General features: G+C 44.1%; 2 protein-coding genes across 2 annotated transcripts in view; one reads left to right on the top strand and one right to left on the bottom strand.

Annotated features, from left to right (window-relative positions):
- CHP1 (calcineurin like EF-hand protein 1) overlaps nucleotides 1–2361 on the bottom strand; it is a 43542-nt gene extending 41181 nt beyond the window's left edge. Inside the window, exon 1 of the mRNA XM_053595896.1 lies at nucleotides 2049–2361. Within this exon, the coding sequence (XP_053451871.1) occupies nucleotides 2049–2115 (67 nt within the window). The 5' untranslated portion in view covers nucleotides 2116–2361. The remainder of the gene's footprint in view (nucleotides 1–2048) is intronic.
- A 438-nt stretch (nucleotides 2362–2799) lies between these two features.
- EXD1 (exonuclease 3'-5' domain containing 1) overlaps nucleotides 2800–13580 on the top strand; it is a 45481-nt gene continuing 34700 nt past the window's right edge. The window contains exons 1-2 of the mRNA XM_053595872.1: nucleotides 2800–3510; nucleotides 6747–6931. Of these exons, the coding sequence (XP_053451847.1) occupies nucleotides 6799–6931 (133 nt within the window). The 5' untranslated portion in view covers nucleotides 2800–3510; nucleotides 6747–6798. The remainder of the gene's footprint in view (nucleotides 3511–6746; nucleotides 6932–13580) is intronic.

Here is a 13580-nt window from a genome sequence, read left to right as displayed (position 1 = left end):
CCTGTCCTCCACAAGGAATGTCTCTTTCTCTCATTTCTGAAGGTGGGTGCCACAAAATTTTAGCTTCCTTATGTCATGATGTTAATCATAACTCTCTTGGCCTTATCTTCCCTATGAAGTTATTGGTATCTGTTGTCACCATCTGTTCTGAGTACCTAGCATAATACTGCACAGATACTGTGAAAACTCAATAAGTACTTGTTTCACTAGGCATTCTGGCTCAATGTGTACATATGTATTGACTATAAACGAGACTCTCCCCCATGTTCACTCTTTGGCAACAGGGAAAACAGCTGTTCCATGAGTATTCATTTCTGTTTGTCCACAAGTCACATTGTGAAATATCCCACTGTCTTATAGCAATCCAGGCCTTTTTCATTTGGTCAAATATAAATAAAGCAGAATGGAATTACTAGTCCCTTCATTCTCAGGCAAAAATGGCTTTTCTCATCTTCACTATGCTTTACAGTTCCTCATTATGTGACTATTTTAAGTATAAATGCTTTAATTCAGGCATCACCCTATACCTAAAATAGTTATTATATTTACATGTGTGGCCAAAAGTCACAGCCACAAAGTGTAATAAAATGCTTGCTAACTCCAAAGTGCCTCTATTTCTATTCTTGAGCTCAGAGTAAGTCATAAAATTACGATAAGGTCCAGTAGCGAAGTAAGCACTGCAAATTATAAATAGCAGAAATAGTTGCTGTCATTCATTCAAAATCATTAAAAGGACTGCCTTAAAAGTAGTGAAGTCATCATCATTAAAGATCTTTATGGAAAAGCTTAAGATCTTTAAGCTTAAGATACTGCACGAAGCAAATCAACTGGACAAAGGGTGGGTCTAGAAAACATCCCTACCACCTTGAAGTTTCTAGAAATTTGAACTTCTCAACACAGGACAGCATTTAATTTAATTTATCCCTGGTTGTCACTGCCTGAGTAATTTTGTAGTTCCCCCAGCACAGCTCAGTATGATCTACATATGGGGCACTGAGTTACTGGTCACATCATTACCAAAGACAGGTATTCATGAAGAGATAGAGATCAGGTGCTCACACAACTCATAACCCAACTGGAATCATAAAGGAGTACTGAGAAAATATTGTATGCATCAATGCAATTGTATCATACATTGCATTATCAAGGGCTATTCAAATGTATGATGGTACTTTACAGAGCTTTTGAATTCCCAAAGCCCTGTTGCTCCTTTGTTCAGGCTAATAAGGAAAAGACTAAACTATTAAATCAGTTCCTCGTACAAATTTACACTGAGGTTTTTGGATCACATCCAATTTCAATAGTGACTGCATAATACACCAGCATAATAAAAATCAATATACATGAAAATTAGGACAGCAAGTATCCTCTGTGTAAGTATAAAAGGAAAAAAAAACCCCAAAAACTGGTGGTCACACTATCTGCTTTTTCTCCAATAGTTCAGATCGAAAGAAGTCTCACACTCTCAGAACCCTGATTGTTTAAAGATCTTCAGGCACTAGGTCACGTCTTCCAAAACCTTACGGTCTTGCTTTCTGGATTTGTTTATCCAGTTTGTGGCAAGACCTTGTTTGTGATTTCTCACAGTTGTCAGTGGTTTTAGGTCCTTGCCCAAGAACAGATTACGTTTTCTACAGCATCCATCCAGAATTCCTGAATTTGCTTCTGCAGCTTTACCCACTGTTCAGGATCCCTCTTCATAGGCAAAGGTGGTTGAGTATAGACAGAGGACAGGAGTTTGGTCTGGGACTTTCACGGGCCAAGGACTTTCAGGGGCCAGGGGGTTGGGGTGAGAGGAAAAAAGGGGTTTCCACGTTCCATGAGCCATTGAGTCTCCTGCCTTTGTGGGGAAAGACAGCGCACACGGGAGCTCGATCCCCGCTCTGGAAAGCTGCAGCTGGAAGAACAGGTCCTCCCAACTCGGTCTCCAAACCCGCAGGACCACCCCTGCACAGGCACCCCACCTTCAGACCTTAGCGACGGCGGCCCACGGACCCGAGGCCGGCCGCAGGCGCCGGGCAGCGCCCCCACTCCCAGCCTCAACTCACAGCCAGTCTCCTTCTTGATTTCCTCAAGCTCTTCGTCCCGCAGTAACGTAGAGGCCCGAGACCCCATCGCCGAGCCGGGAGCGCCTTCGGGGGCAGCGGCGCCAGAAGCTACAGCGGCTGGAGGGAGGGAGGGAAAGGAGGAGGAAGGAAGAGAGAGGGGTCAAGAAGGGAGAGGGCTGTGTTTCCACTGCGGACCCGGGAGGGAACCCAGGGGTGGCGGGCGGGGGGACGGCCCCTGCGACCAGCCAATCAGGAACGAAGCTCAGCCCTGCGCTGGAGCCGACGTCGGTGAGGCGAGTTCCAGCCCCCGAAAGAAGCCGCCCAGCGCCGGCTCTAGTCCAGGGAAAGACGACCCCGCCCCCGGAACCGCGGCTGCCACCGGACTTAAAGGGGCGATGCCACACTGGCGCTAGAGACCGCAATTAAAAGGGCCACGCCATCAACCCACCGTTTTACAACAGACGAACCTGCGGCGGACAGCGTAGCCTACCCTTTCTCACAGGACTCGAACGTTAGGAATCCTACCTTACAGGTGGTATGGATTTCGGAGGACAAGAAATATGAATAGACAATACTTGGCAAAGGGAAACCCTAGGGTGTGTCCCTTGGGAACTGCAAGCTGGGAGTCGCACCTATTCATCCTTCTCGGACCGCCCTCTCTCCTCCGGGCCGCTGGGGGCGCTGGGGAGCCGGTCTCGAGGCCGCGAGCGCGCTCGGGGGACTTGGCCGGGAATCGACGTTGCTCTTGGCGGGCGTCGTTTCTGCCGCTGCGCGTACTTTTCTTTAGTTTGCTTTCAGGACTGTGCTTTGGTAACCTGCCCTGGGTGGCTTGGAGCGCCCACAGATTTCTTCCTTTACAGCAGTCCCTCTCCTTTTAGTTCTAGACTGAAGTTAGAGGCACTCAGCATTTGGCTGAAATTGAGATCCAGATTTTCCAACTTCCTTCGGTGGGAAAAAACCCTAACAGAGGAAAAAAATGAATTCTTAGCGTATGGCCCGCTGTTTATTTGAAGTTTATTTTGTCTGAAAAATGAGAAAGTGTTTTATGGCACGTTGTTTGCTTTGATGACACTCGTTAAATTAGTACACCCTCTCAGGTGACCCCAGTTCTTTTCATGTCTCTTCAACTGTTTTACCCCTTCGCCTGTTTATTTCGAACTAGTTTGAGATATGGAAGAACCACATTCTGACAACTCTCCTTAGTACTTAAGTAGGGTATTCTTATATTAGCAGGCTTTCCCAAATTAATCCTAGTTTCTAGTTGTAAATTTCACCTAAGGTCTTACAGCTGATGCTGTAATCCCCTACGTAGGCTGACATTCTAGTCTCACAAGAAGTTATTTTCTCGATTGATTTGCTCTTGTCTGACTCGGTGATGAAGGCCTTCCTAGGCAGAAACATTTTGGACATGCCAGTCTAAGAAGACACCGGAGCTGCTTTTTACCTTGCGAATATGGGTGTGGTAGGAAAACCTGACGTCTGCCACATGATTATCCCTTTTTTCGGTCTACCTTGAAGCCCATCTCTTTATATTCCTGACTTGACTTTCCTTCCTAATCTTGAATCTTACCATTTGCAGCTGTTTCTGGTCTTAATTTTCTTTGCTGCATGTTAACGTATTTTTGTGATTTAACATTCGTCTTCTTTGACGTTTTAAAAAGTTCCTATTTTTCAAATAAACTTTATTTTTTTTAAATGTAAATTAATGTTTGCCTACACTGAGGGCTTCCTCCCTCGTTTTGTGATGCTTTAATGTAAAAAACCTCTTTTTACCTGTTGGATTAACCTGAACAAAGATTTTTTTTTTTTTTTTTTAAAGACAGGATCTCATTCTGTCACTCACCCTAGAGTGTAGTGGCATAATCATAGGTCCCCGTGTCAACAAACTCTTGGCTTCAAATGATTCTCTGATCTCAGCCTTCCAGGTAGCAGGAACTACAGACACACCACCACACCATGTTCACACCTTGTTACAACTTGATCTCTCAAAGTACTGGGATTATAGGTGTGAACCACCAAGCTTGGCCCAGAGTGACTTTGCAGGCTCTCTGATGATGTGTTTTATGCTTTCTGGATGCATAACACTTCATCTTGCATTGGACTACATCTTCCACTAGGGTGCTGGTCCTGGTTCAGATTCCATTACCATCTAGCTGTGTGACTTTGGGCAGGTGTCTTAAATCTCTAACGCTCAGTTTCCTCATTTGTAATTTAAGTTATAAGTATCAAATAACGTGTGTAAGTACTTGATAGACCTTAAAATTAAAATATAGGTTATTTGTTTGGCTAAAAATAGTATGTAACTTCTCACCTTCTTCCTAGTTCAATTAGGCACTGTTATTTCGTCACTTTTTATAGTTAAGTTGCAAAATGCACTGGTTGAATTTTCCTACTGTGGAAAAGGCAAGCACCTTCTAAATTTAAACCACTATGGAAAAACATTTACCTAGGATTCCAAATACAAGGACATCCAAATAACAGAATAGTTCTAAGAGATACTTTAAAAAAGCATTCATCATTTAAATTACTATATTATACTTAAGAATGTAAGAGTATCTACTATGAGCAATAGTTATTTCTTCTGTATTGTTTCTGTATTGTTGTGATTCTTTATAATAAGCATGATCATTTTTACAAAAGCATTTGAGTATATGGCATGTGAGAATTTGATTTGTCAGGCTGCACGTGAGTGGTTGGTTATACTACACCAGCCAGGTCCCCAGGCTGTGGCCAGAATGGCATGGAATGACCCTTGCAGTAACATCATGGCAGCTGGATTGGTAATGCATAAGATAGTTCTAAGTCATGCTTTGATTGGTAACAGTGTCAAACTCTAGAAATGTTATTAATCCAAAAGAGGATATCCAGGAAAGGTTACAATCCAGACATTTCTGGGTAAAAAATTTATTGCAGAGGCTGGGCACAGTGGCTCACACCTTGAATCCTACCACTCTGGGAGGCCAAGGCATGTGGATAGCCTGAGTTCAGGAGTTGGAGACCAACCTAAACAAGAGCAAGACCTTGTCTCTATTAAAAACAGAAAAACTACCCAGGTGTTGTGGCACATGCCTGTAGTCTCAACTACTCAGAAGGCTGAGGCAAGAGGATTGCTGGAGCCCAAGATTTTGAGGTTGCGGTGAACTATGATGCCACCACACTCTTTCCACAGCATAGAGTGAGATTCTGTCTCAAAAGAAAAAAAATTGGCTCGACACCTATAGCTCAGTAGGTAGGGCACCAGCCACATACACCAGGGCTGGCGGGTTCAAATCCAGGCTGGGCCTGCCGAACAACAATGACAACAACAACAAAAAAATAGCTGGGCATTGTGGCGGGCACCTATAGTCCCAGCTACTTGGGAAGCTGAGGCAAGAGAATCACTTAAGCCCAAGAGTTTGAGGTTGTGAGCTGTGACATGACGACACTCTATCAAGGGTGACACAAGTGAGATTCTAAAAAAAAAAATTATTGTGGCATGTTTGGGGAAGTATTTTTGCTTGTATCAATTTTTAAAATTTGTTTTTTCCCTTTTTTAAAATGTTAAAACTATATATGTATGTGCATTTTTTTTTTTTTTGAGACACAATCTTGCTCTCTCACCCAGGCTATAGTGCCATGACATCAGCCTAACTCACAGCAATCTCAAACTCCTGGGTTCAAGTGATCTTCTTGCCTCAACACTGAGTAGCTGGGACTGCAAGCATGTGCCACCAAGCCTGCCCAGCTAGTTTTTCTATTTTTAGCAGAAAGAGTATGTGACTTTTCTTCAGGCTGGTCTTGAGCTCATGAGCTCGAGGGTTCCTCCAGCCTCAGCCTCCCAGAGTGCTAGGCTTACAGGCATGAACCTAACCTGTGTGTGCCTTTTTTAAAAAGCCTCTAAATTCTCTGGGAGGCCAAGGCAGATAGATTGCTTGAGTTCACAAGTTCAAGATCAGCCTGAGCAAGAGGGAGACCTCCTCTCTACTAAAAATAGAAAGAAAAAAAAAATACTGAGGCAAGAGGATTGCTTGAGCCTAAGAGTTGGAGCTTACTATGAGCTATGATGATGCTATGGCACTCTATCCAGTGTGACAGCTTGAGACTCTGTCTCAAAAAAAAAAAAAAAGCCTCTATGGGCAGCGCCTGTAGCTCAGTGGGTAGGGTGCTGGCCCCATATACCGAGGGTGGCAGGTTTGAACCCGGCCCCAGACAAACTGCAAAAAAAAAAAAATAGCCGGGCTTTGTGGCAGGTGCCTGTAGTTCCAGCTACTCGGGAGGCTGAGGCAAGAGAATCACCTAAGCCCAAGAGCTGGAGGTTGCTGTGAGCTGTGTGACACCGGCACTCGACTGAGGGCGATAAAGTGAGACTGGCTCTACAAAAAAAAAAAAAGCCTCTAAATATTCTGCTTATTCCATTTATCTAAGGAAGGGAAGATGGTATTATCCCCATTTTAGACACAAGACAGCCAAGTTTACCTTGCCCTAAATCTTAAGGTTTTGGGTTTCCCATGTATGAGAGTTAGTGCTTACAATGATCCTTTTCTCATTGTAAAAAGAGGAACAAAGCTGAATTACTCATATTTTTATTCTTCTTATTAATTATAGATAAGAGAAAAGAGAAATAACTTTACTCTCAAAAATCTTTTTAAAATCATAAATCTCTTTGATTTTCAAGTGTTGGGACGCCTAAAGATTATTTATCTTTTTTTTCCCTGCTAGACCACCAGGGAAAAGGAAGATTATTTGAAGACTGCTTTTGGAATCAATTAGCATGGACCCCAGCAGTGACTACCATTTCCTCAATCAGATTTTATGGCGAAGGGTAAAACTCACATTGGTTTGTGGCATCTTCGAGGGTGTGCTCCAGCATGTGGACCCTAACAAGATTGTTGTCCTAAAAAAAGGTCTCATTTTATTTCTATAATGTTCTGCTTTTTAAGAGATTAATGACTAAATTTGAGTGATGGCTTTGGGCTCCATTAGCACCTGGGAGGGTAGCATTTTTGAGATTTTAGGGAAGGGGGTGGAAGAAAGATTAGAATACCATGATTAAAATAACATTTTCCCTAACAGAACAATGTGACTATGACTACATATGCTGGTTAGTCCTCCTTCTATACTTTTGGCATAATAGTAGAATTTCTTTCTTTCTTTTTTTTTTTGAGACAGAGTCTCACTTTGTCACCCTGGGTAGAGTGTCGTGGTATCGTAGCTCACAGCAACCTCAAACTCTTGGGCTCAAGTGATTCTCTTGCTTCAGCCTCTGGAGTAGCTGGAACTACAGGTGCGTATCACGACACCTGGCTATTTTTAGAGATGGGGTCTCATTCTTTCTTAGGCTCAGGCTGGTCTTGAACTCCTGAGCTCAAGCAGTCCACCCGCCTCAGCCTCCCAGAGTGCTAGGATTACAGGCAGGAGCCACCTCACCCAGCTGTGATAGCAAAATTTCAATATAGAGAGTTCTTTTTTTCCTTTCTCTTTTTTTCTCCCAGAACAGTGAGGTAGTGAGAGTTTTTATTTTAATAAAGTTACTTCTTTTCATTTCTGTCCATATGCATCCTGAAATTTAAAATAACCACTCTATTAGTTAGAATTGCTTTTGGCTTCAACAGACAAATTCTCAGAGGACGATAGGGGCTTAGTTTTTCTCTTTGGAAAGGAATCCCCTAAGTAGGCTGCAGTGGCTGAAAGACAGTAGCAGGGATCGGGTGCCTTGTGCTTGTACTCTTGCTCTACCATCTCCATGACCTTTTGTCATGCTCACGTGGTCACAAGGTAGCCTCTACATCTCCCAGCTTCGATTCTGGTTTATCAGAGAGGGTAAAAATCAGGAACAGTCACATGGAAGACAGGCATAGGACATACTATGGGGGAAGGAACACAGAACTTCCATACCAACCTCCCAGTGCCTCCATGTGTACCAGCCCCAAAGGTTCAATATACGGAGTTTTTATTCAGCTGCAATACTGACTTGCTGGACTAGTTGTTTTCCTGGCACAACAAACTTTAAACTCACAATCGAAGCATATATAAATGACGTTTGAGGTATTACTGTTACGGTTAAGTCATATATTTTTTGTTGTTATTGAGACAGAGTCTCACTATGTCACCCTCGGGAGGGTGCTTTGACATCACAGCTCACAGCAACCTCTATCTCCTGGATTTAAGTGATTCTCCTGCCTCAGCCTCCCAAGCAGCTGGGACCACAGGTGCCCGCCACAATGCCCAGCTATTCATTGTTGTTTGGCAGGAAATAAACAACAGGGCTTTATTCGAACCTGCCAGCTCCAGTGTAGCTGGCACTTTAGCCACTGAGCTACAGGCGCTGAGCCAGTTAAGTCATATTTTGAGTAAAATAGGGTTTTGTGAGCTAGGATGAGACTATAACAGGCTTTTACAACATCAATTCATTCAATAATAATTTATTGATTGTTTTATATCCCAGGCATTGTGCTTAGTACCAGGGATACATGTAGGAATATCATGCTCCCTAGCCTCAAAAACTTAGTCTAGTAAAGAGACAAGTAAGTATATAAATGATACCCTGTCTGGTAGAGGAGGGATGCACCAGATGCTCTGGAAACATAGCTAATTTAGATCTGGGAGTACTTGAATTAGGACAGTGGAGAAGTCTCCTAAAGGAGGAATTGATGATGGAATTGCATCTGGGGAAATAGGAGTTAACGATGAGAAAAGAGAAGTTTATAATAAGCCAGTGGTTCTCAAAACTTTATTGTGCATGCAACAGAATCACCTGGAAGACTTGATTCTGATTTTTTGGTTTTTTTTTTGTTCATTCACAAGTATTTATTAAGCAACTTTTATGTGTCAGGTATTATATTTTTTATTTGGATTTTTGCATTTCTCTAATTTATAGTTTTAGAAGTTAGCTAAGTATATTTGCAAGACTATCTTCAATTATCAAATGAAAATCACATTTACCCACTTTTTTTCATCTTTTTAAATTTCATATTAACACGAGGGTGCAAACCATTAGGTTATATAATTTACACATGACAGGTAATATGAAGAGTTGTAGTTGTGTCTTACACCCAGGGAGTGTGCCATATATCTGTGCATTGTACCCATTGGGTAGGAAGCCACGGAGCTCCCTCCTCTCCTCCCCACTTCTTTAACTGAACTTGTCACAGATCTCATAGATCTGTGATTGTTAATTGCCTAGTTTCAAGATGCTTGTTTTTCCAATCTCTCGATACTTAGAATGTTCTCCAAATCCATCCAGGTTGTTACAAAGGATACAAAATTTCCATTTTTTTTTTAGGGATGAATAGTATTCCATGGTACACATATGCCACAGTTTATTAATCCATTCATGTGTTGATGGGCACTTGGGTTGTTTCATCTTTGCAATTGTGAACTGAGCGGCTATGAAGATTCTGGTGCAAATGTCCCTGTGGTAAAATGTCTTTTTATTCTTTCGGGTAAATGCCTAGTAGTGGAATTATGGAGTCAAATGATAAGTCTACAAATTTTAGTTCTTTGAGGAATCTCCATACTTCTTTCCATAGAGGCTGTACTAGTTTGCAGTCCCACTAACAGTGCATGAGTGTTCTCTTCTCTCCACACCCATACTAGCAACTGTTGCATTGGGATGTGATGGGGCCCATTCTTATTGGGGTTAAGTGATATCTCAAAGTAGTGTTGATTTGCATTTCTCTGGTAATTAGGGATGATGAACATTTTTTCTTGTGTTTATTGGCCATTCTGTCTTTATGTCTCTTGCCCAGTTTTTAGTGGCTTTGCTCTTTTCTTGCTAATAGGCTTGAATTCACTGTAGATTCTGGTGATTAGGCCTTTGTTGGATTTGTAACACATAAATTTCTCTATTCTAAAGGTTGTCATTTTGCTTTGTGAATTATGTCCTTAGCAGTGCAAAAACTTTTTAACTTGATCAGGTTCCATTTATTTATTTTTGTCGTGTCTGCAGTGGCTAGTGGGGGCTTCTTCATAAATTTAATTTCTAGGCGAATAAGATCAAGAGTTTTTCCCACACTTCTAGGATTTTTATTGTTTTGTGTCTAAGATTGAGATCTCTATCCATCTCGAGTTAATTTTTGTGAGTGATGAGAGGTACAAGTCAAGTTTCATTGTCTTACATACGGCTAACCAGTTCTCCCAGCACCATTTATTATTTTTTTATTTTATTTATTTTATTTATTTTTTGAGGCAGTCTCACTATGTCACCTTCAGTAGAGTGCTTTGACATCACAGCTCACAGCAACCTGTAACTCTTGGGCTTAAGTGATTCTCTTGTCTCAGCCTCCCAAGTAGCTGGGACTACAAGTGCCTGCCACAATGCCCAGCCATTTTTTTTGTTGTTGTTGTAGTTGTAAATGTTGTTTGGCAGGCCTGGGCCGGGTTCAAACCAGCCCCAGTGCATGTGGCCAGCACCTTAGCCGCTGAACTACATGCGCCAAGCTCCAGCACCATTTATTGACTAGGGAATCTTTTCCCAGTGAATGCTTTTTTTGTTTGTTTTTTGTTTGTTTGTTTTGAGATAAGAGTCTCACTTTGTCACCCTGGGTAGAGTGCCATGGTGTCATAGATCCCAGCAACCTCAAACTCTTGGGTTCAAGTGATCTTTTTGTTTCAGCCTTCTGAGTACCTGGGACTACAGGTGCCTGTCACAGTGCTTGGCTATTTTTCCTATTTTTGGAAGAGACAGGGTCTCGCTCTTGCTAAGGCTGGTCTTGAACTACTGAGCTCAAGCGATTCACCTGCCTCAGCCTTCCAGAGTGCTGGGATTACTGGGTGGTGCCTGTGGCTCAAAAGAGTAGGGTGCCGGCCCCATATGCCAGAGGTGATGGTTCAAACCAGCTCTGGCCAAAAACTGCAAAAAAAAAAAAAAAACAGAGTGCTGGGATTACAGGGGTGAGCCATTGTGCCCAGCCCTCAGTGAATGCTTTTGTTTGCTTTGTTGAAGAATGGGTGGCTATATGAGACTGGTTTTCTTTTTGCTGGCTTTCCACTTTTCCTTAATACCCGTTGTCATTTTTGCCTTCCATAATCTGAATTCCCTTTCTGTCATTTCCACAATTTCTCTGTAGTTGGGATCTTCTGAGGTAGCTATATCATCATCCCTTGTGGGAGATGATCTGGTCCAATACTTCATGATGGCAGTGACTCTTTGTTGTTTCTTCCTTTCGTGTGACTGATGCTTCTTTTTTGACTCTGGGTATACTCTTCTTCTTCTTCTTTTTTTTTTTTTTTGTAGAGACAGAGTCTCACTGTACCGCCTTGGTAGAGTGCCGTGGCGTCACACGGCTCACGGCAACCTCTAAGTCTTGGGCTTAAGCGATTCTCTTGCCTCAGCTTCCCGAGCAGCTGGGACTACAGGCGCCCGCCACAACGCCTGGCTATTTTTTGGTTGCAGTTTGACCGGGGCTGGGTTTGAACCCGCCACCCTCGGTATATGGGGCCGGCGCCCTACTCACTGAGCCACAGGCGCCGCCCTTTTTTGCAGTTTTTTGTTTGGGGCTGGGTTTGAACCGGCATCTGGGGCTGGCACCCTACCCCTTTGAGCCACAGGCGCCTCCCTTCTTTTGTTTTTGTTTGTTTGTTTGTTTGTTTGTTTTGTAGAGACAGAGTTTCACTTTATTGCCCTCCGTAGAGTGCCGTGGCGTCACACGGCTCACAGCAACCTCCAACTCCTGGGCTTAGGTGATTCTCCTGCCTCAGCCTCCCGAGTAGCTGGGACAACAGGCGCCAGCCACAACGCCCGGCTATTTTTTTGTTGCGTTGGCCGGGGCTGGGTTTGAACCCGCCACCCTCGGCATATGGGGCCGGCGCCTTACTCACTGAGCCACAGGTGCCGCCCCCTTTTGTTTTTTTTTTTGAGACAGAGTCTCATGATGTCACCCTTGGTAGAGTGCTGTGGCGTCACAGCTCACAGCAACCTCAAACTCTTGGGCTTAAGCGATTCTCTTGCCTCAGCCTCCCAAGTAGCTGTGACTATAGACCCCCACCACAACACCCAGATATTTTTGTTGTTGTTGAAGTTGTTGTTGTTGCAGTTGCTGCCCGGACTGGCTTCAGTGCGTGTGGCTGACACTGTAACATTGTGCTACAGGTGCCACGCCTGGGTATATTCTTCTTATAGAGAGTTTAAAAATATTTTTTTCTGGGCAGCTCCTGTGGCTCAAAGGAGTAGGGTTCTGGCCCCATATACTGGAGGTGGCGGGTTCAAACCTGGCCCCGGCATAAACTGGAAAAAAATTTTTTTTTCCTAGGATAATAGGGGGTACTCTGGTATTACAAAAAACACAGCTGCTTTTGGATGTGAGCCTCTAGGTCTGGAAATTGATTTCACATCTTGAGGCATGTCAAGGAGATCTGAACTAGTTTTCCCATTCTGAGATTGAATGCTTTGTGGGTGGGCTGCCCCAGTGAACAGTGACCCAGGTCAGAGGCATAGGCCCCTGATAAAGGGCCCTGCAGCCTAGCTCTGGGAAACTGTGTGACCTCTATCAGTGAGGCAGGAGACATGCCCCCTTGATCCAGATTGTGTGTAGAGACTGAAAAATGGCACTGAGGTAGGGGCAGAACCACCCTAATCTGTTTGGCAGAGCTGAAAGATGGCCACCTGTGCCTGGAAAGTGGCGCTGAAGTCAGTTACACAGCGGACCCCTGAAAAGCCACACCACTCTAGACCCTCACAGTCTTCAGCAAATTCAGGGTCTCTGGTGGCAGAGCCCTGCTCCCCTTATATTTGATAGCAGCCTGGTCACCTGCTCCCTAGGCTCCATGCCCAGACCTGTCTATATTCCAGAAGGGAAGGTCTAGCCACAAGGTGGCTCTGTCCCTCTCCCTCCAGCCTCTGCTAGCATTTGAGTACCCTCCGGTCCTAGGAGTGCCCGGCTCACACATGTTTACCTCTGATCTTTCTTTTTTTTTTGTAGAGACAGAGTCTCACTTTATGGCCCTTGGTAGAGTGCCATGGCATCACACAGCTCACAGCAACCTCCAACTCCTGGGCTTAAGCAATTCTTCTTGCCTCAGCCTCCCAAGTAGCTGGGACTACAGGCGCCCGCCACAATGCCCAGCTATTTTTTGGTTGCAGTTCAGCCGGGACCGGGTTTGAACCCGCCACCCTCAGCATATGGGGCCAGCGCCCTACCAATTGAGCCACAGGCGCCGCCCACCTCTGATCTTTCTGTTCGGGAGTATAGGCCCACCCAGGAATCAAACTAGATACCAGTCCACCCAGGAAGGGGACCGTAGGAAGTGGCAGTGATCCATTGGCTGCCCCCCGAGAAGCTCCAAGGGTAGGCTGTATCTCTGGGTCTCAGCACTGCGTCCCTGTACCTGCTCTTCATGCTGGCCTCCCTCCCTTCTTTGCTTTAGAGTTACCAATGTTGCAGTCTGTCACTCTGTGCCTTCCCAGTGCTTTTTCTGAGCAGGACAATCCAGAATGTGGCAGTTGGTCCATCTTTTCCAACCTACATAAGAGAGTTGCTTTTAGAGATGTTTTTACTTCCTGTCTTCCAAAGTTGACACTGCTACTCTCACTGGACTCCCAAACTGCTGCTGCTG

The sequence above is a fragment of the Nycticebus coucang genome, chromosome 6 (genome assembly GCF_027406575.1).
Source record: "Nycticebus coucang isolate mNycCou1 chromosome 6, mNycCou1.pri, whole genome shotgun sequence".
In the NCBI taxonomy this organism is placed as follows: Eukaryota; Metazoa; Chordata; class Mammalia; order Primates; family Lorisidae; genus Nycticebus; species Nycticebus coucang.
The sequence above is the reverse complement of the archived record's forward strand: the minus strand, read 5'-3'. Positions and strand labels throughout refer to the sequence as shown.